The 21,582-nt window shown below is 41.1% G+C and overlaps 1 protein-coding gene across 1 annotated transcript in view; it reads left to right on the forward strand.

Moving 5' to 3' along the window:
• Window positions 1–59: 59 nt before the first annotated feature.
• Window positions 60–21,582, forward strand: part of GLIS1 (GLIS family zinc finger 1) — a 201,371-nt gene continuing 179,848 nt past the window's right edge. Inside the window, exon 1 of the mRNA XM_026086952.1 lies at window positions 60–333. Within this exon, the coding sequence (XP_025942737.1) occupies window positions 126–333 (208 nt within the window). The 5' untranslated portion in view covers window positions 60–125. The remainder of the gene's footprint in view (window positions 334–21,582) is intronic.

Raw genomic sequence — 21,582 nt, forward strand, 5'->3', positions numbered from 1 at the left:
GGCGGAGGGGCAGCGCCGGGCCGCCTCGCCTCCAGGTGCCCGACAGGCGCCGGGGAGCCCCGCCGAAGGAGCCGCCGCGAGCGACCTGCGCCRGCAGCACCGCCAAAGCTCTTCTCAACCCGCCGATGTCCTTCACGATAACTGTCAGCCACGGCGGCGACCCCGCGGAGCCTCAGCAGAGCCCCCCTGAGATGTCGGTGCCGCTGCTAGATTTCGTGCCCAAAAGACCGAGCATATTTGAGAGGATCCCGATTCTCCCCAGGGCGCCCGAGCTGCGATGCGCTAAAGGCTCCAAAGAGTATTTCCAGCAGCAGAAGCATCAAAGCGTGAAGGGTGAGTTTAAAAACGCACGACCCGAACACCAGCACCCCCCCAAAAAAAAAAATCCACCAACCGAACAAAAATGTGTATCAATCTCCTTTCCCCCCCCCCCCTTTCTGGTCTTCAGGATATTCTCTAAATTCTTTAATACTCCGAGCTTAATTTTTTTTTTCTGTGCACCTTCCACATGCAAGATAGACCAGACCGTTTTTTGCAGATGGGCAGCAGAACGTTTCTCAGTATTTTTAAAGAAATCCTGAGACCAGCATCTTCTTTAATTCCCTGGAGTGACTGCCCCACGGTTTGGTTGCCTCTCAGAGGTGGTTGTTTTAAGGGTGGTTCTGCACGCAGGGTTGGTCTCCGCCGTGCGCGAGTGCGCATACGGGGTGTTTGTTTGTGCGTATGCCTGACCGACAATAAATGCCTGGTTCTTATTCAGCGGTTTCACCATGGTTGCTTGGATTTATAGTTTGTATTTCAAGGAGGTGTTACAAATGCTGGATTCAGGCTGTGAATCCTCAGACTCAGGATTCCTGGTGCCCAAAAAGCATGGCATGAGGTCAAATTCGGCTAGTTAACAAATGCCAGATTTTCGTCTGTCCACTGTTAGAAGAAGTGGCATTGAATTTAGGCTAGGAGTTGCCCACTAAGACCTGTCACCCTTTTGAGCTAGAACTTGTTAATCGAGCTAGAACTTGTTAATCAAAATTTAGTTTTAAAGTAATCCCTCCAAGCAATCAATGGATGGATTCAGAGGGAATTCAAGCATTCCTTTACGCTATGAAGCCACTTGCACAGACGTATGCATGTAGGTTATTAATATTAAAGCAATGTCTTCTGTAAGGTTTAATAGCTGATTCCTTTTTTTTTTCAGTCCTTTCCCAGTTCCCATTTTACAAATGTATGTGCTGTTATCTTGCTGGGGTAAGACGGTTCCCACTAGGAGTTTTTCAGTGTATTTCCTTCTTTCCATTCTTTTGAAAAATCAAGTAGACTGTGTGCCCTTAGTCTAGTAACGTTCTCTTTTGTGAACTTGTTACCTAGGGTGATGGGACCCCACATTGCCATAAAGTTTTGTCAATGAACACCTCAATCTGTGCTAGGTCCGACCTGCAAACTGTAGGATGTGTTTATTCATCACCACTCAATACAGAGTGGAGCAGCAGATTATAAATTAGCTTTTTTTATTTTTCTGTTTGTTACTGCTGCAGTTCTCTGCTCCTGATTAATAATAAATAAATAAAWAAAAAGTGTTCCTATTTTGACAAAGTTCTGTTACACAGAATCATATTGTTTTGGGGTGGGAGGCAGGAAGGAGGAATCACGAAGGAGTGTGATGGGACAGCTAAAAGCTCCAGTGCTGCTGTGCTACTGCTGGCACTCTTGGGATGTCCGAGTCCTTCATGGCCCTGGGAGCTAYGTTGTGCCACTTAACTCACTCGGGTTCGAACCAGCTTAAAAACATACCCATGTGTTGCCCTACCCRAGCAGGCTGGTGAAGCACTTTCTTTTTTTCCCATTGAGCTACTTACTCCTCTTTCATTTATATTCCTCCTGTTGCTGCTGCAGAGGGCCAGGGGTGTGGGGAGGGGAAAAAAGAAATAAAATATAAGTTCTACTCAGTTGGGGCTTCTTACGGCAGATGTAGGTGGGCACTGGGAGAAGGGTGCAAATTCGTCTCGTGTGACCGACTGGTTTCCCATTTTTGCCACTGGTGAAGAAGCTTGTGTTTTAAGTTTTATTGCTGTTTTTTGTTTAATACAATTTCTGTCGAGGGTGTTACCTTGTGGTTGCTTCAACGTTTGGGTGACTTGACTCATGGGAGTAAATAGAAGGTATCCATGGGCAGGATTAGKTTCAAATACTGAGCCTGGTGATTTGATGGATAATGTCAGATTTTCCAAAGACGGCAGCACTAATTTTTTTTCCAAAGATATTTGCAGAAGAAGTTAGGGAAAATAAAATTTYGAGCTAGATTCTGATTTCAAATGTGTGGGCTGTGCTGCTCCTTCCCACTTGTACTGTGTCAGAAAGTGCCTGAACATCCACTCGGGCATTTTGGAGTTGTCCCACTGATTGCTGGCAGCCGCCAGGTCCCTGCCCAGCACCCTACGCTTTTGAGTCAAGTGTGCCGCAGTCCGTTCCACAGAAACAACAGAAGTCTCTCAATTCCTCACCTTGTGATCTAACTGTAAAATTGGAGCACGGTGTAGGTAAAGGGGAGCTGTGCTGTGGATGGGAKAGCCAGTGATCTGCTTTCAAGGAGTGGCTAGCCCATCTCCCAAAAGCAGTGGCCCTGCCAGGGAGATAAGGAAGGGGCCAAGGACAGCCAGCTGGATGGGGATGTGATATAACAAGAAATGGCTAAGAAGTGGGAATGAGGGAAGTACTCAGACTTACCCAGTAAAAGGTTTCAAGAAGGAAACCGATGACAGCTTGATTTCAGATCATCACACRGTGCGTCTCCTGGTCTCCTGCCGCAGAGTACCATGTACCCAGTGATTCCCTCTGCAATCTGGGTTAGATTACAGAATGTGCCTCCTGGTTTTGGTTTATCCACGGTTGAAAGCTGCAAGTAGGGAGGGGAAAAGACCCTCTTCAACAAGAACAAAACCAATTTTTATAGTTGCCTGTAAAAAAATATTTCTTTCTAAACATGTCTTAAATTATTTTTGGACTTTTTTTCAAAGAAGAATGAATCAAAATGATACACTACCCTATTAATAATAAGGGCAGCTTTGAAGTAATCACAATGGGRGGGGGGGAAAGCATCCTGCTGTTGTAATGTCTCTGCGGTGTTACTCTGCTGCTTCACGGTGTTTAAGCCGTGATCCTGCAAAATGCTTCCATGCCTGAGCAAGTCTTTTTACACGAACAGTCAAACAAAAACTTGAGGGGTAGTGGTGAAGGTTACTTCTGGGAATCAGATCGTTTGGATGTAAAGTTTGCAGGACAGGGCTGTTGTTTGTTTACCAAAAATACCAGTATTTTGGAATAGTGCTTCATATGTTGTTCTGTTTGGGAGTTGTTTATTTTAAACACCCCATTTTTACCTAGCCTCCCCCTTCTGGCATGATTGGCTGTGCTACTCACCACGCTCCTGTTGRTCATTGATTTCCCTGTGTGTCACAAGGCAGAGTATTTGCACCCAAACAATACTTCTTAGAGACATTAGTGGTCCAGCGGGCACAGMATAATTGTACCAAAAGGTRTGAGGTGTACTTTACAATGTTTTCCTGGGATTCTGTGTTTTGGTTTTTTTTTTTGTCTTGTTTCATTGAATTTTGTGCTAGGCTATATCATTTTGAAAGCAACACAGGACAAAATAAATATTGTCAGCAGTAAAGAAACTTTTGTGTCTTGGGAAAGAAAGCTCTAGTTGTGACAAAAGAGTAATCTATAAACATGTCAAATCTCTCTTGCTTTTTTTTTTTTTTTAAATGACATTGATTATGGTCGTTACCGGGARACGCTTCTCATTTTCATTCTTTTCCAGATTCGTTCAGTGTATCTAATTCATGACTCAGTAGAAATGACGAGATTTATCCTGTTAGTTGTGCCACTGGGAAATCATCCAAATGGCCCAGACCTAGCAGTAACCACTTCAGATATTAACCTACAGTGGGCAAAACAATAAGCTGTTCGGGTTGCAGTTTCCTTGTTGAGGGTAGTTATTATTCAGACAAGGAGAAAGTATTTATTTTCTTTTTTTAATTACAGCAGCCTTTGGCAAACATAGAGCTATTAAGTAGTAGAAATGTATTAATTTTCTTTTGCTATTGAGAAGGAGGGTTAAATCTTTAGTTTCAACCCTGTGTGACTATTTCTTTGGTCAGAATGACAGTGCTTGCATAAATAACAGCTTACGGTACTGGGAACTAAAGCAAAAGCATGCGTTTTTGTTGTATGACTTATTAGATATATTGACTGATCTAGGGCCTGATCCTGCCATTTTCTTTCATATACCTTGTCCGTATTTACCAGAGTTATCCCACTGAAGCAAATGGGACTGCCTAGTGCTTGAGTGCCGTCTGTGCTGATAAGGTGACAGGGAATGAGGTTGCTTGTATGGTTATCTCTAAACTTCCTCAATTTTTATATAGAGCTGTAGCAATGCATTTTTTTCTTTTCGCTGTACTTCTYTTACAAACTTGTTTGTTGCTTAACAGTGTTATGCATTTGAACTCTTCTCTACAAACAGGAATTTGAAGGTTTAGCTGAATTGATAGTTATATAACTCCTTTTTATTTCACGATCTAGTTTTTTGTTTTTTTTAATGATCTGCAGGGTTTTTTTTCCCTTTTTTTTTGTAGAGGGAAGGAGAAAGGGGAGGAAACTGCAGATCAGAGAATATGTGCATGAAGTCTTTTGGGGTAAACTGACTATCCCCTCCCTTAAATTAGCGAAAATGCTTACCCATTTTGAACAGGAAAATAACCTTCAGTTACTTTCTGTTGAAAGAAGTTCTTCTAGTGATTTGTGTTGCAAAGTCAGAGTCACTGAATTGAAGGTGACCCTTTCATGCCTTTCCTTGAAAAAGGGGTTTAATTGTATCTGATCATTTTTTTGTTTCTTTTTTTATGGATAGCTAGTAGAGAATATTTGGTAAATACAAACCAGAAGAACTAACAATCTGTTRTATAAAGGCATTCAGTACCTGCAATGTAAAAGCACAAAAGATTCTGCTTCAGGAAAAAAAAGAGCTGTTGGAAAGAGGAAGATAATAGGTATTATATCTGCCTTATTATTGTGTAGAATTGTATAGAATAGGAAATAATGTCAGATTACAGGAAATGAATCTGACGAGAGAGATTTTGTAACTTCTGGAGTTTTGCTAGAAGGAATAGAAGTAAATAAGAAATTACTTGCTTTGGCCTTAAAATGTTATACTAATGTGGAATGGAAACAGGGATTATTATGTACTCTCTTAAATAGGATGAGAAGAAAATTAAATTTTCTCTTCTTCTTTTATAGCAAGAAAACAACAATTTAAAACCTAAATCTTGCAGGTTACTGTGTTTCCGTGAGTAGTCTTATTGACTACAAATACTTAGGATTCAACATTTTCTAAATTGTCTACTCAGATAGCTCTAAATGCTTGTTCCTGTGTTAGAGTTCAACCCTGTAAACACATAAACCATTAAAGCATATGCTGAAGGATTTTTAGTAGCTGTGAGGTTATATTCTGGAAGTGCTGGGTGATTCAGTTTAGTAAAACGGCTAAATGCAAGCGATTGTGTTCTGGGAGATTAGTACTCCATTATTACAGCAAAGTTTTTTGTTTTACTGTCAGTGAGCAAAGATGCTCGGTATGTTGAATAGTAGGGACAAAATTTTACTCTAAATGGTTAAAATCAATGGGAGTCTTGCAACTAACTTACCTGGGTCAGTATTTCAATCCTAATATTACAGAACTTCTTTATCCTGTGTACAGGGAAAAGCATGTAGAACAAATAACAAGCTTGTATTAAATCCATCTGTAAGCTAGGAAGTGGAATAACATATAGACTATGTAAGAAGGGAAATTTGGAGTACTGTGAATATAATTTATGCGTTCAGTACAGTGATTACCATTATTCTAGAAATACGGACCTCTGCTGTTTAGTGATTTTAGAATTGTTGAAGATGTCGATGGCAGGATAATTGCAGAAGGAATATGGATGCAAACTGCTCCATTTTGTACTCCAGGTTTCTATCATGATATGTCAACAGGCTTGAACAAGGCGTGCAATCTAGTAATCATTTCACAGCGCATGAGAACAGCTTTTAATAGACTGCTGTTTTTGTTTGCTTTTTTCTCGGCCACCAAACGTCGTTTCCCAGCACACTGATGCAACTCAAAGAATACTAGGTTCCAAAGCAAGGGCAGCGCTTGCTAACTGCGGAACAGTGTAATCTTGCCGTACAAATGTGCAAACAATAGCAAAAGTATGTGTTTCTGAATATGGCACAGCTGTTATCTTCTCCTGAAAGCAGGGAGCGTTACAATGACATAGACAGAACGACCAGTTAAAACCACTCATGCCAGTTTATTGCATTTAAATGGGGCATGTTAAAAAGCAACGGCCATTTTTTCTTTTCAGATGAGTATCAGTTCAGACTATTGCAATACTACCCTTCCGCATAGGTTTTGAAAAATAGAGGCAAAGATTTCCCCCTTTCCCTTCCCCTCCTGTTACTTTTCTGACATCCAGTATGTGAAATCTCAGATGGAACCTAAAGCTTTCTGTTCTCAGGATCCATGCTTCACTAGTAACCTGGAACAAGGAATTTTTTTTTTTTTTTTAATACAGTGATTTGTTTGGGCACATTAAATGGTTGTTAATCATTAAGATTATTTGTAGGAAGGAGATTATTTGAAAGGCAGAAAAGATGTTGCCAGAGCTGCAATAGGAAATAGATCCAAATTCTGTTTTATATTATTTTACAGCTTTGTGCGTATAGGAATTGCAAGGTTGAACTCAGTCAAATCATCAAGAAGTGTTTGGGTTATATCTCTTTTTTTAGCTAGTGTAGTGATTTAAATGTAATAATCATGTCTGACTTTTCTATCGTTATGTCTGAATCTTTATGTGATTATTTTGCATAGTGAATTGGTAAGGAGTACTGTAATTGAGTGTACCTGATCAAGTTTGTTCTAAGGATTAAACAAATGAAAAACATTTAAACTGYGCTTAGTTCTTGCTTTTACATGTGTGATAAGAAGAAGGGTTTGTGAATGCTATAGAGTTGTCAGTCTTTTTAGAGTGAAGGGAAAGCAAATATATATGTGGGTTTTTTGCATCTTTAGCCAGAGGGGAAAAATGACACTAAGGCGACATCATCAAATACTGTAAAACTAACTTTTTAATACAGATCTCCATTGTTGTTTTAAGCGCTTAAGGGGTTGGCGATTTGGTTTATTTTGGAACATTGCTGAACTATATGAAATGTGTCTCTGGGGGCCTGGTATTTTAATACCTAGTAGAAGTTTGTATAACAGTAGATGATGTATTTTGCCTGCCTTCCAACGCTGTAAATAAATTACGCGTGCTGGCTTGGGAGAGAGTATCTGATGTGTAAATTAAAGTCTAATATAAGAGGAAAAAACAAGTGATATTTTGTAGCTGACTAGATTTATTTAATCATTTAGCTATTATAATAGGATATAAGAGAAAGATTATGTATGACAATGTTAATGTAAGAAACTTCCCCAAAAGAGAWAGAGGGTCTAGGATTATTTAAAATAAGTGCTGTGATTCATTGCTTTGTCACAAGTGGCTGTGGTTAAGTAGCTTAAATACTGAAGTCAACAATCCCCCAGGCAGAGAAAGATAATATAATTCTAAGGATATCATAAAAATGAAATTTGATAGCTTCCACTTTATAATCCTGTCTAATTCTTGGTTGTAATAAAAGGAAAATACAGATATATGTGTCAATTTTGGAGCATAGAGTATTATATATTTTCATATATATATATATATAAACAGTTTATTAATATGAATGTTTTGCTAAATACTACTTGCTTAATGCAATCTCCATTCCTTTATAATAAGTTTAAATATTAATTCTTTGGAATGTCAGATGCCTAAAGCTAGATCGAAATGCTGTGCAGTTTCAGATATCTAGGAGTGGGCTTGTGAAACAGGATATTTAACTGGGAGAGATGAGTAGCACATTGCAGAGTTATTAGGGCAGAACAACAACACAAGAGGATGACTTTTTAAAGAAGTTATAAAATTGCTTTATGTGCATGAGGTTTAAATACCTTAGAGTTATTTATCTGAAAGAACAGAGTAGATTTCCTATGTATATAGGTTCTAGATGGCTTGCATTTTTTATTATTATTATTTTGTTTTTAACTTCTTTTTACCCGCCTGCCTCTCTGTAAAGCAGCTGGCTTTGATTTAACCTGAATCCTTCACTGAGGGCAAGTGATCAGTCCCTTACTTATGATGACTGTATGTTGGGCTCTTTGCTGGAACATCTCTACAGCAGTGGACGCACAAGAGAGAAAACCAAATGGGACAGGAAGGGCGCTCACGCAAAGCAGCAGTTTGGGTTCACAAGGCCTCATTTCATGCCAAACCAGATCTCTCCACTTAGTCTTCTTTAGCAAATCCTGTCTGTCTCCCTCCCAGCCCTCAGCTGTGTTGGGCAGAGAAGGGAGAGTTAAAGTGAAACAGATAGATAGAAGAGGAAATTTCTGTTTTATTTCCCAGTATTTTCCGGAGAGGATTATAGTATGAGGTTTCATAGTCCCTGCTTTGCCCTGCTGCTCCTGCTGAAATTGCAGGGAATTACAGCATTAACTTCAGGAGGAGGCCAGAGCTGAATGCTTGTGAAAATACCATCCATGGTCTTTTGAGGCACAGAAGAGAAGACACAAGTCTCAAACCTGCTCCCAGAGAGGAAAAGTATGCAAGCAAAACCAGCCCCATGGCTCAGATGCCAAGGTCGGACGGTCAGCACCTTCGTGTTGAATTTTTCTTCCTATTCAACACCCTGCATGCATCTAAAGCCAGTGTGGTCTGCCATTGTCCATGAAGCAGGCAAAGTACTGGGGAAGGCAGAGAGGGGACCATAAAGCAATGGTTGTGCCAGCAACTGGTAAGGGCAAATATATAGATGCTTTGGATGAAGAGGGTTAAAGGACTTTGACTCTCTTCTGGACTGTGCCACTGACTTGCGTTGTTTTGGGGCAAGTCTGTTCTATTCTTCGGGACATTTGTACTCCAACGGTGTAACAGGGTATGGTGGGGAGAAAAACAAGCCGTCTTTGGAGCCAGAAACAGTGCAGCTGTTTCAGCACACCATCAGGCCCAACTTAATTTTCTGTGCCAAGAGTCAGTGTTAGTTCAGGGGTAGTGTTCAGATAATATGGCTGTGCTCTGTTTGAGATCTGACCTGGTGACATCTCAGGATGCTGCACTGCAACACGTAGCTGTATCAGCCCAGGGGCACTTGCTTAACCATGACTATGGCACCTCCACACAGTGTGCGTGCAGACCAGATTTCTCTCTTTGCCCATGAAGCATATGGTGCTTGCCCTTGCTGGTAAGTCTTCTTGAGTGTGAGAGGTGAAAAGTGCAAAACACCTATGTTTGTTATCTTCAGGAGAGTAAGGTTTCTAACTGAACGTTTCAGTTGTGCTTCTTACTACTTTGCATCTGCTTTACCCTGCCAGTTGCAAGAGAGTTGCTGAGGAGCAAATTCTCCCATTTATTTCAGTGCTTGAAAGGCTTGGGTGAGGGAAAGAAGGCTCTATTAAGAGCTCTGTTAAGGGGGCTACGTTAGAAATGGCCAACAATGATTTCCTGTTGGGAGGAAAATCTTCCCCCTGGTCTGCTGGAGGAAGCAACCTTAGGGGTGCCGCTGCCTCCCAGCAGACAGAAGTCTCTCATAGCTGTTGTTCCTGGGGCAGGCATTACGCAGTGGATTGCACGCTTGTTGGGCTTGAGATGCAGAAAGCTCCTGCAAGGTTCCTGAGAGTCTTATTGCTCTCACAGAGCAGATTTTGTGTGCAGCTGAGACTGTCTCCCAGGACTTCAAGAGGAAAAGGCAACTCTAAGTTCCCCTTTCTGGATATCTGATTGGTGAAATGTTCAGATTCCTTGAAGTCATCAGAGCTGGTTTATGTTCAACTAAAACTGAGCTGGCCTGATTCCATTATCCCTAACTCTGGTGCAAATCTGAAGCAACGCCATTTTAAAACAAAGAGTGAATAAAAAGACAGCAGACTAATGCATAGAAGTTTGTCTTCTAAGTGTGGACTCAGTTCACTTGGCAAAAGAAAAAGATGTCACAAGTTTTTAATCTGAGCAGTTTTGCTTCTTATTTTTCCTCTTGCCAGCTGACCACAAATTGGCTTATATTCTTTTTCTTTGAATTCTCGAGCAATTCAATAAAGTTTGCTGACTTGTCATATTTTCATGGGGATAAGCTACATACTGTGTGTGCAAATGGTTCTCTTTTCAAAACAAAGATTCCCCTGCACTTCAGCAGCTCTCTGAGTTGAATGAGTATGCAGGAAATGTAAGGGGATGTTTACCCCTAGAGCCCACTTGCTTTTTCCCTGCCCATGAGTCTCAATAATTTATTCTTTATACCCTCTTAGCCTCCTGGCCTCTATCTTTGACTTTGTGCGCATTTTCTGATGTCTTATTTTTAAATAATTATAAAGGGATGTAACTTATTTGAATTGTGGGCTGAACATGTGGAAATATGGCAACTCCTGTAAAAAGCTTTTGGACTGTTGAATGTGTAAATATTCAAAATCTGTCAGGGTGATATTGGCTAGCTTTTATTGGAAACATTATTCGTATAAGATCTCTCTCTTACTGTGTGCTGTCAGAAAGCTCTTAGGCAAAGATTACTGTCATGAATACTCAAATTGCTTTGTCAAAATTCACTTTCTTTGCTTAGCAGTTTGCCACTCCCACAGATGTTTTTACATGTGCCTATGTTTTGCTAATTAGTCATAGAAAACAAGTATAAAGGGAAACTGGAGCTGAAAACCAAAACCTGGAAAGTGAGAGCAAACCGTTGGAATGACTAATCAACAATGTTTTTGGACTCTCATATAAGCCTAAAGATACATGATAGCAATGGGTTACAAGTATAGTTTATTTAGGAAGTTTGGGTTAAAACACTGGGAATTTGCAGGGGCTTGCTGCTTCAATGGGATCCAGTTAAGTTTCTCAAAATGGGATTAACCTGCTTTGGGGAATTTTCCTTGCCAAGAGTTAGTGTTAGGGCCAACAGTGGTGTTTTTATCAGCTGGTGAGAAGTTGCTGGCAGACATGAAAATTAAGAACACTAAATGTTAAAGGTGATAAAGATGTTTTATGCATGGGATAGATGTTTGAGCAGCCAGCAGGCACTCTGAAATGACACGGAGACAGTTTCAGAGGCTTGAGAGGAAACTTGGTGAAAAATAACCTCATCTTATAACCAACTAGAATTCAGATAAAAGTGAATTATGATGCTAACTGCCACTAAAGGAAACAATGTAAAAGGTTGGRTACAGCCTCCAGTGTGAAGGCTCCTGACTGCAGCATTTGCTAGTTGATGAGCAACCTGGATTTTAAAATATAAACTAGACATTAGAAAGGCCATTTAAGCATGGAATCCACCAGTTCATCAGCAACATCACCAGTTCAGAGTTGTAGATCATATGCATGATGTCCACACGTCCTTCAGAGGCACCAACCAGTCTTGTTCTGCTGATATGGAAGAAAACTTCTTACGACATCCTTTCTCAATGTGAGTGTGGCTGTAGGTTTTCCTCTTTGGTACTAAGCACTCTGTAAAATGCACACAATATTCACTTGCTTGTATCTCTTCCACATTGGTTTATTCCTCCATGGGGATTATGTGGGCTGGACATTAGGAAAAACTTTTGCTACTAGGATACTTAGCTTTTGGCATATGTTGCCCAAGCAGACTGTGAGGTGTTTGTCACTGGAGCTTTTAAAGACAGACTGGATGGAAATTTTACTTTGGGATGTAACTCTTGGGGCCCTACTGTCTTTTCAGCGATGTCTTTCATTCTCGTACTCAACTGCTTAGGTACTATCGAGAGTTACAAGAGGTCCTATAAATTCTTTAATACTCCAACCTTCTATTCTCCCTGACTTACTGAACAAAGTTCAAATCCCCCCATGTCTAGCGTTAGTGTTTCTGGCCACTCATCTGTTTGTCAAGAAAACACTGAGAAGGCATACAATGAAAACCAGACTGAGTGAARGACTCTAAGAGCAGCAGTTGGGAGAGCTGGTGGTGGGACAGCTGGGCATAGAAAATGATTGATTTTTATGTGCAAAGCAGTTGTGAAATGTTCTGTGGCATTTTGGGGACATGCCATTGCTAACACACGATTGCCTGTTGGGGATAGAAAATGCCAACCATTGTTCTGGAGAAGGAAATAGCCTTATTGATATTGAATTAGGCTCAGATTGAATTGTTATTATTCATTCTTGGTGCATCCTGTTTTCCAAATATAAAAATTAACTGGCCATTCTGAAGTCCTCTAGCACTACTAGCTGTTGGTTGTTGGTCATATCTAACATCCCTGTGGTCCAGGTGGAATTTAGACTATTTTGAACAGAGGTGAATTGTGGCAGAATTTTGCATTAACAAAGCAGCTGAAGGAAGCTGTTCTGTTTCTTAAAAGAGTCAGTCTCCTCAAGCTTGCTCTTGTTTTGTAACAAGCCTGCGAGTGAGGTTGGCAGAGGTAAATGTGTTGGTAGATTAGATTTAAGCTTCTGTGAGATGTTTTTAATCATTATATGTAATGCTGATGAAAGAAAAATAGTGRTATAGAAAACACTATGGCATCCTGTGAATGGATTAAAAATTGGTTTATCTATAGAAATTGAGAAACACACCAAAGAGTTATCTATCAGTGATAGTATTTTGTACACAACTCTGAAAGGTTAAGTTTTGTTCCCAGTGTTATCTAATATTTCTACTGAAATCCTGACAGAAAATAGAAAATCACTGCCACTGTTTGTTGCTTCAGATTAGTGGAATAATAAATAACAATTAGGAAGTAATTACCATGTGACATGGATTTCTTAAGCAAAGATCAGCAATTGGACAAAGAATGTTTTTATACAGTCAAACATATAAGACTATACCTTGGAGTGGAGAATATAAACTGTTTTCACAAATGGGAGGCTGTATGTCCTGAAAACAATGACACTGAAAAGGACTGGGATCTTCAATTGGTAAGAGAAAATATATTTCTAAAGGGTAAGGGGAATGTAATTACTAAAATTATTAACAAAAATAGGGAAGTGATGGTGTCTCTTTGTAGCATCTTTCTGGTTGCTGGAAGATACGTTTAATGTTCAAACTTTCCTAAATGGTTTTGAAAAAATCACAGGATTCAGAGAAGAACTAGAAGATACTAACCCAGACATGGTACTGATGGTACTAATATTTATGGAAGGTAAGAGGCAATCTGGTCTGTTCAGGAGATGCACTAGAACAAAAAAATACCTGGTACTTGAGGGCTCTTCTCATTGCAGCTAAATGCAGAACAAGTTCTAGTAGCTCAGAACTGAAGTCAACAAAGATCAAACAAGAAGGAAGACCCGTGGTTTTGACTGCAAGGATAATTAACCCTAGCATAACTTATCAAAGGATGTTTTAAATCTTCTGGTACTTGGAGTTGCTGAATCTAGATTGGATGTTTTTCTTTTAAAAAAGTCTACTTCAACCATGGACAATTATATTCCATGACAGAATCTCTGGGCAAACAAGCTGGATCATCCTGATGGCTTCCATTTTCAATCTGTAAAAGATCTGGTCCCAGGTCACCTCCTGCTGCCAGACTGCTCTTCCTTTGTGTGCCCTCTCCATTGCAATCCCTCAGCATCCATACTGAGGCCAAATTCAGGGCCTAATCCTAGGTTTCATGACAGAGTAGGGGACAGGCTGGGGAAGGATGAGCATTACAGCCCCAGAATCACATAATTTTGACAGAAATTATGGTGAGGCAATTACTAGCAACTGATGTTTCCTCCAAACCTGCTCCTTTTTTTCCTCTTGTTATGTCTCTCTCTTCAGCAAACACCGCTGCTCCTCCTTGACTAGACTAGCCTCTATTCAGAAATGTTATGGTGGAACCATCTGTCTACCAGAGCCTGGGCAGAGACCAACTAAAACCAATTGCTGAGTTTAAAACCTAGACACCTAGAGAAATGGTAACAGCTGTGTTCTCCTCTCTCTTACCAAGTGCTGATGATTTTCAGCATTAATGTCTTCCCTTTCTTTGCTTTCTGAAATGAAAACAAAGGCTCTTAGCCTCCTTCCTAGCATGGCAATGGTGACATACTAACACAGTTATTACAGCAAACATTGTGGCCCTCTCTGGTCATGATGTTTTCTTTTTGTGGGGAGACTGAAATACTAACTCACAAATAATGTCTTTAGAAGTCATATTAGTCACACATTTTTAAGACATTCCAAAATCATACCAACCTCCTTCTGAGCTTGTCTGTTGCTACCAATGATTCAAAGTTTTGAAAACTCTCCTTTAGTTTTGATTTACATTTTGGTCTTGGGCACTTGTTATTTCTGGCAAATGCCAGTTCAGTTTCATTAAAGAAAAATCTGTTTTACAGCCATGCGGCTCAGATCTGCTGAACTTCTAATAATTGATGGCTGGTTTCCTTATTTCCTGCATTGTAGAAAAATAAGGACCTTGTTAGACCCAAACAAGCCTGCATAAAGTCACAGTGTGAAACATCAGGTTGGGGGTGAGTAGTGCAGCTGTGGGCAGGTTTTACAACTTTGGGCCACAGTTGATCGAGGCAGCCAAGGGAAACTGTCAGATACACATGTGACCAAAATTTGGTTGAGCTCTTTGGCTTGCTGGTCAGAGATTTATATTTGTGACACCTTCCCAGTCTGTCAGTCCCCAGGCCAGACACAAGTCTGTTTCTGTATGTGTACTTAGGGCTCCATGCACCCTGTGGTGTGGCCGCTGTGCCCGTCACTTGCCGTTCCACTGTGGGATGTGTCTCTGCAATGTTGGCTGTCTTGCTCCAACAACCTGCAACAGTGTGAGTGTGTGCTTTGGAAGAAAGCAGCTGGCATGTGGTGGGGATGAGAAATCAAGAGCAAACACTTTCAGAATTTCTGCAAGTGGGCAAATTAATTTCAATCCGAACTGTCATCACAAGGACTTTTTTTTTTTTTTCTTCTCCCTTCCTTTGGGTGGTATCTTTGATTTATATTTCTGGATGGGGCAAGTGATTGCTCTTTGGTGCCCAATCAGAGGATGTTCAGTTTGGTTATAGGTTCTTTATAGATTATCAGTTACAGGATTTTATTAGGTTTTTTGCTTGTATCATTGTGGTCAGATTTCTTTTATTTATTTTAAAAGCCAATAAAATTCAGTGATGCCTACATTAATTGAAAACAATCGGTGAGTTTTAGTGAGGAGCTAATGCCTATGAGGTGCTCTTCCACAACGGAGCAGCTCTCAGATGCTTCCCACCATATTTTCAGTCAATAAGCCTTGCGGTAGTGACAGGATTCTGCCTTAGACTCAAGCAGCTTAAGGACTCCTAGGAAGTGAAGCAGTAACACCTCAACAGTGTCATAAAAAGTTGTTTTCATACACTCATGTGGCCCAGTCCATCTGCTTTGAGAACTGGGTCATTGTTTTCAGGCAAGACAATTGTGTGATGATTTTCCTAGGTGTTCCTTTGAAGGACTTGCTCCTCAGAGGTACTGAAGAGTTTGCAGGAACTGCAGAACCACTGAAAAGTGAAGCCTTGAAGTTTGCGCTACTAAAGGCCTGATCCAGAGGAGTATTTAGGCACCTAACTCCCATTGACGTCAGTGGAAATTCAGTGCCTAAATACCTCTGTGGATCTGGCGCTTAGTCTCTGGCATTGAATGTTACATAGTTCATGCTTTCTATGGGTCTCCTTTTATGGCATCTTCTGCGAGTGGTGAAATAGTATTAATTTTGAATGCTTCCCATAGTGAGTTCCAGCACATGATGCAGATGGCTGCCTAGAAAATGATACCATATGATAATCTACTACTCCACCAAGGAGTTGAGGCTTCCTAGACAAGCTGTGGGGTGGGAGAGCTACTCAGAAAAAATACACTGCCCTTTTATTAATTTAGGGGGAGGATGGAGCCAAGATTTGGATACTGGGACTTTGTTGAGGGGGAATAAAAATGACGTGTTTGTTTGTTTGGCTGAAAATACAGGGAAAAGTGGGAGATTTCTGTTGCGTTTCCCACCCGCAATGCTGATCTTATCATGCTGGTTTAGTAGTAGAGCTCCTTTGGCTTCTTGCCAGGTAATGCCATTGGAGTCAGTCTGAGATGTGCAAGATAAAGGATCTCAGGAAATTAGGAATATTATGACTTTTCTATCATACAGTTCTGATGAGTAGAGTCTTCTGACCCAGAAAACTAGCTTTCTTTTTAAAATTTTATTATCGAAAGAAAAGGTAATGCAAGAGCTGGAAAGTGGAGCATGATATTTACAAGGGACCTGAGAGTAGCTGCAATTAGTGCAAGTTTTTGGAAGTGATTTATTCCTCTGCCAGCAAAGGGTCCTGGTGTTCAGCCAGGTAAGGTGTAGCCTGGGAGTAAGCGCTCTGGAACTGTGGACCATACACCGATTCTTTGTCTGGCACTGAGTGTATGAAGTGTCCTCTCACTTAACATATAAAAGAATATATTTTGTGTACTTCCACCGTGTCCTGTGAGATGCCCTAGAGCTCTGAGTCACTGCCCAGCCACTTAGTTCTCTAAGCTCAGACTTGTGCAGGGCAGAATCAGAATGCTGTGATGGTCACCCTACTGAGGGCTCTGATGATGATCACCCTGCTGGGTGCTCTCTTAGTCTTGTGGTACTGTGCAGAATCCAGTTTTAATATGGGCCTATAGGTCTGGCTGTGCTGCCTTCTGACTGATGTGAGAGTGAGGACACTTCTGCCCTGACAGGAATCCCCCTTATCAGCCCTTTCCTTGGAAAAACTCACAGCAGTGGTACTGTAAGTCTATTGTGATCATTTTCAGGTAAATTCAGTAGTGATTCTCAGGAATATTGCTCAAATTTTGTGGTGCTGGAATGCTTTTATGGCTCGGCATGAGATGCCAGCCATATCAGCACCACTGGCTGAATGTGAGACTTGTTCACTTGACTTCTACTCCTTTGCTTATATCTGCTGTGATCTTCCTCCTCCTGTGTTTTCATCCCATGGACTCTTTCTCCCACCCCCACAACCCCCAGTCACAGCTTTGGCTGAACTGCACTGGAGCTGACTGGACTGGTACCATGAAGGTGTGACCTGGAAGAACTCCATAAGAAGGTACATGTCCCAGACACAGTCAGTGGTGCTGTGAGGACAGCAGAAGCCGAGAGGTCTGCTTGCTTTCCTGTGCAGGTAAGAACAGGGAGGTGTCATAAAGCATGCTGGCATCCTTTGGGTGGCTTTAGTGCTGGCAGAAGTTCCAGGACAGCTAATATTCCTACAGCAAGGTCATGTACTCCAATAGAGTATTTAACAAGATACAGTTGATAGAGACCTGCGTAAGTGAATGTAGGAGTCTGGTAACTATACAGGAGCTTACCAGTTCATGATGGATAGTATTATCCCATAATTCCAAATCCAGAGGCAGAGGAACCAGTGAGTTACTCAGATTGTAGAGCAAAAGTGTCTTGCAAAGGTGAGCATTTGAAAAAGGAGTAAAATCTAAAATGCTCTGTATGGAAACTTGCATAAAGTTGTTCAGTGTTAACTTGAGCTGTTCCTTGTAGCAGTAGCTGTGCTAACTGCAGAGTTGGGCAGGGAGAGGCAATGTGCTGGACCCCTTTCTTCTGCGAGGTGAGTGATGAGAGGGTCAGGACACCTGGAGCGTCTGTGTCTTTCTGCATACTCTAGACAGACGAGAGTTGGTGGCTGAAGAGTTGGGAAAAGGTGAAGATGGGGTGGGGCATGGAAAGGAGGGAACATTGGGAAAAAGCAGGAGGAACAGGAGAAGCTCAGAACCAATGGGGGCTGCATATTTTGTATGTGAGTACAGGCCTGTCCACAGAAAGAGGTGAAGTGGGACCTGCAGGAAGAAAGTGTGTGCATGTGATAGGGGTGGTAGTGATGAGAGTGAGGGAAGACGCAGTTCTTTATTTTCTTGAGTTGGGAACTGCTTGTTCCTCAGAGCTCACAGTACAAGAGAGGAAAACTCTTTCTTAAGAACTCTACAGCCACTATCAGCCTGATTTCTCTTCGTTCTTAAACAGCCATCAGAGCTGTTCACCATTTCCCACTTCCTACAGAAGTCAGAGGGACTACAGAGTGTTTAAAAAAACATTACTTCAGTCAGAACTAAATCAGGGGAGCTGTCTCGCAAATGGGTCAGCTCCAGGACACAGTGGGCAGCATGCTGCACAGTAAAGGTGTGGGGAGATGGACAGGAACCCCAGTGCGAAGTCTGGCCCTTTGCTTCCCTGCTCCTGCCAAGCAGAAGGTTGGGTAGGGACACCCACTGAATTGGTAGAAGCAGGGGATTGCGGGGGCCAGTATGGAACCTCGAGTCCAGTTTGCTGCTATCACAAGCACCCATGCAGTTGACACTCAGTCCAGGGAGCACCCGTTGCACACCACCCACACACCACAAGCCACAAAGCACTCCCCAACAGCCTGTAACGAACTGAGATTGTTAGTGGAAAATACCAAAAGCCACAAACTGCCATGTGCAATAGAGAGCGGGAAGGGTTGAAAGCACTGGCAACTCTGGAAAAGCAGGGAATTTCCTTAAAAATTCCCAGATGACCCAAGAAAGACAAATTGGGGYGAGAAACTCTTTTAGAACATCAGATTTGATCTTCGTTTTAATACATAACGTGTTGGGGAGGCTGCACTGTGAAGCACCTCATATTACTTGTTTACCTGAATAATCAGAGAAGGGGGCAAGGGTACTCCAAACAGTCGTTACAGCTTCCTGTGCCAAACTGATGCCCACCACCCCAGGAACATAGGGGCCGAGAGGAGCCTGCACGGATCCTGTGCGTGCTGTTTGGCTTTGATGGTGTTCACAGCAACCATGCCTCCATGCAGCACACAAAACAAGATGCTTTTTTTTTTTTTTTTTTAATCTCTCTCTTTTAATAACTGAACCTAACAGCTCTTCTGAGTTATGAGGGATTTTTACAGCAGAGTTGCATGGTGAAGGGACCTGGTTTTCATTGTGTGGTTCGGGATATCAGTTTTAACCCAGAGGCAGTGATGTTATTTAACAGGTGCCTTAAAGGCATAGTGCTTATTTAATCACCGTCTCCATATCAACATTATGTAAATTGAAATTGCTTAGGTACGCAATTAATTGTGAATGTTTTAGGCATTTTTAAAGGCATAAGACAATACCTGAAGTTCCATTTTAAGAATATCCAGGTCAAAGGACACACATGTTTTTATTTTCTTATTTGAGGTATAATGTGTTCAAGGCAGATTTATGGCACAACCTTTGTTTATTGACTTGTACTTTTCCACATGAAACTAATGGGACATGACAGATGATATTTATGAGGCATGTGTTCCTGATTAAATCATGTTAGACATTAAACCTGATAAAAGAACGTATTTTAAAGGGTGGATTAATAGAAARGGAGGCAACAYTGATTGGGGATTTTACACGGAATGAGACACATTGGTCTTAGACTGAATATTTATAGGTGAGATGTGTGGTTCTAAAACTTCAGAAGCTATATAGAAAAAGGTTAATAAACTTTTGCTCTTTGGAAAGTTTGAGTTTTGTTTTTCTCCCTTTGTGAGCCACTGACCACCTCATATTTCTGGTCTTTCAAGCAAATTTATTCAGTTCTGCTTAAGAACTTGTGACCCTTTATGGCCTAGTGCTTTTTCTTTCGCCTTTACAGGCATTCTGTTGTGTAGTTCAGGATTCCCAGTCAGCAGAGCTGTGCAAGCAGGCTGTGACACTGCTAGCAACTGCTCTGTAAACATGTACTGAATTCTGCTTATGTGGGTGCAAACTGGGTGAATGTGCATGACTGAGATGCCGCTGCCTGTTTCTACCTTGATATTTGGGCCTTTGCACAGAGTCCTCAGTAATATTACTAAGGAATCATCCTGTGTAGTATTTCACATGTCAGGATTAGAGTATGCCTCTAAGTATTTCCTGTGGAGGGCCATTAGAGGATTTTGGTCAACGTAAGAAGTGGGAACAGCTTGGATTTGTTTTCTTGTCTTATTGGATATTAAATATAAGGGGAAAGCAGATACCTGCACTTTGCTTTCAGGTATACAGGTGCAAATCTGGAATGGTTCCATTGATTTCAGCTATACTGATGTGTCTGAGGACACATTCTGGCTTGGTGCATCATTTTCACTCCTGACCATTAGCCTTGTGGCTGAATTTGTGGWAAACTGGGTCCTTCTCAAATCTGCATCTTCACTAAAGCTGCAGAATTAATTCTTGAGAAGATGGCCTTTAGTTCACAGCCTGCTTTTTACTGCATTTTTATCTCTTATCAGCTTAGACTCTTAGTAGCAACATTCACTGCAAATATCAGAAAATGTTAATTATAGTTTTCTAAGACAACAAAGTCAAATTTTCATACTGATACATTCCATTTCTTCCTGTAACCTCTTCATCAGAAGCAAAAGACATGTCCCAAATTAAGAGCTGTTTTCTTTCCTGTAAAGCAATATCCATTCTGGATGAGATATAGTAAAAATGCTAAAATTGTAGGCTTCAAATATTTAAAGGGATAAAGTGCATCTTCTATATACAGAAGGAATGTAAATTGCAGGCACACTTATGAGCCACTATCATTTGGACCACTTAGGATAGATAACTAAAAATAAGTGCAAAATGACAAGGCTTATATAAGAGATGTAATTTACTATGAAAAAGGGTGATTTCTATAAAGTGTTGTGTGTATAATTTAATTGAGTTAAAGCAAGACCTTGCACCAAGCGTCATCATAGCAAGTTGTATCTGAAAATGTTAGTTGAAGTACACAGTAGCTTTCCACCAAATCCAGTGGAAATCCTCCTTTATGTTGAGTTACTGTGCCAGCAGAGTGTCCTGCAGATTTGAGTTTGCTAAAAAGTCCCCAAGAAGAGCTTGTCCCAGCAGATGGACCTGCTTGCTGGAATTCACTCTGATCATGTGAAGGAAAAGGCCTGAGTCTCCTCCCACTGAAATGGGAAAAATACTGAAATTTATCACTCAGTTTTGAAGTATGAGGATTTTGAAGTATGACACAGGCAGCATGTTCTGCTCTGGGTATCACAACAGCTCTACAAGTCTAAATCAACCCTGAGATTGATCCAAGACCAGTTGAAGTTAAATTGAATATGCAATCTCCCACTGATATCAGTGGCCTTGAATTGGACCCAGTGTGACAGAAAGACTTCCTTGGGGAGGCAAGTACTTTTGCAGTGCTCAAGGATTACATTAGAGCTGAGAATGTGAAGCACTGATATTTTTTTCCAGTTCATTCACTAAAAACCCCTACCTACCTGAGACTTCAGAATGAGCCTTCATAATGCAGATGTTTTCCCCATAGAGAGTTCAGCCCTCCTCCCCCAGCTGTATGGCCAGTGTGCGGCACAAACCAAAACAACAGATGTTAGAGAGTATAAAGAAGAGAACAGAAAACACTGGAAATAATATATTGCTCTTGTATTAATATTATGCCTGTACTTTGGATTTGTGTTAATTTCCCATCTCCTGAAGGATTTAGCAAAATTTAAAAAGGCTTCAAAGATGGGTTGA

This window comes from Apteryx rowi, unplaced genomic scaffold (assembly GCF_003343035.1).
Source record: "Apteryx rowi isolate R43461 unplaced genomic scaffold, aptRow1 scaffold_7, whole genome shotgun sequence".
Classification (NCBI taxonomy): Eukaryota; Metazoa; Chordata; class Aves; order Apterygiformes; family Apterygidae; genus Apteryx; species Apteryx rowi.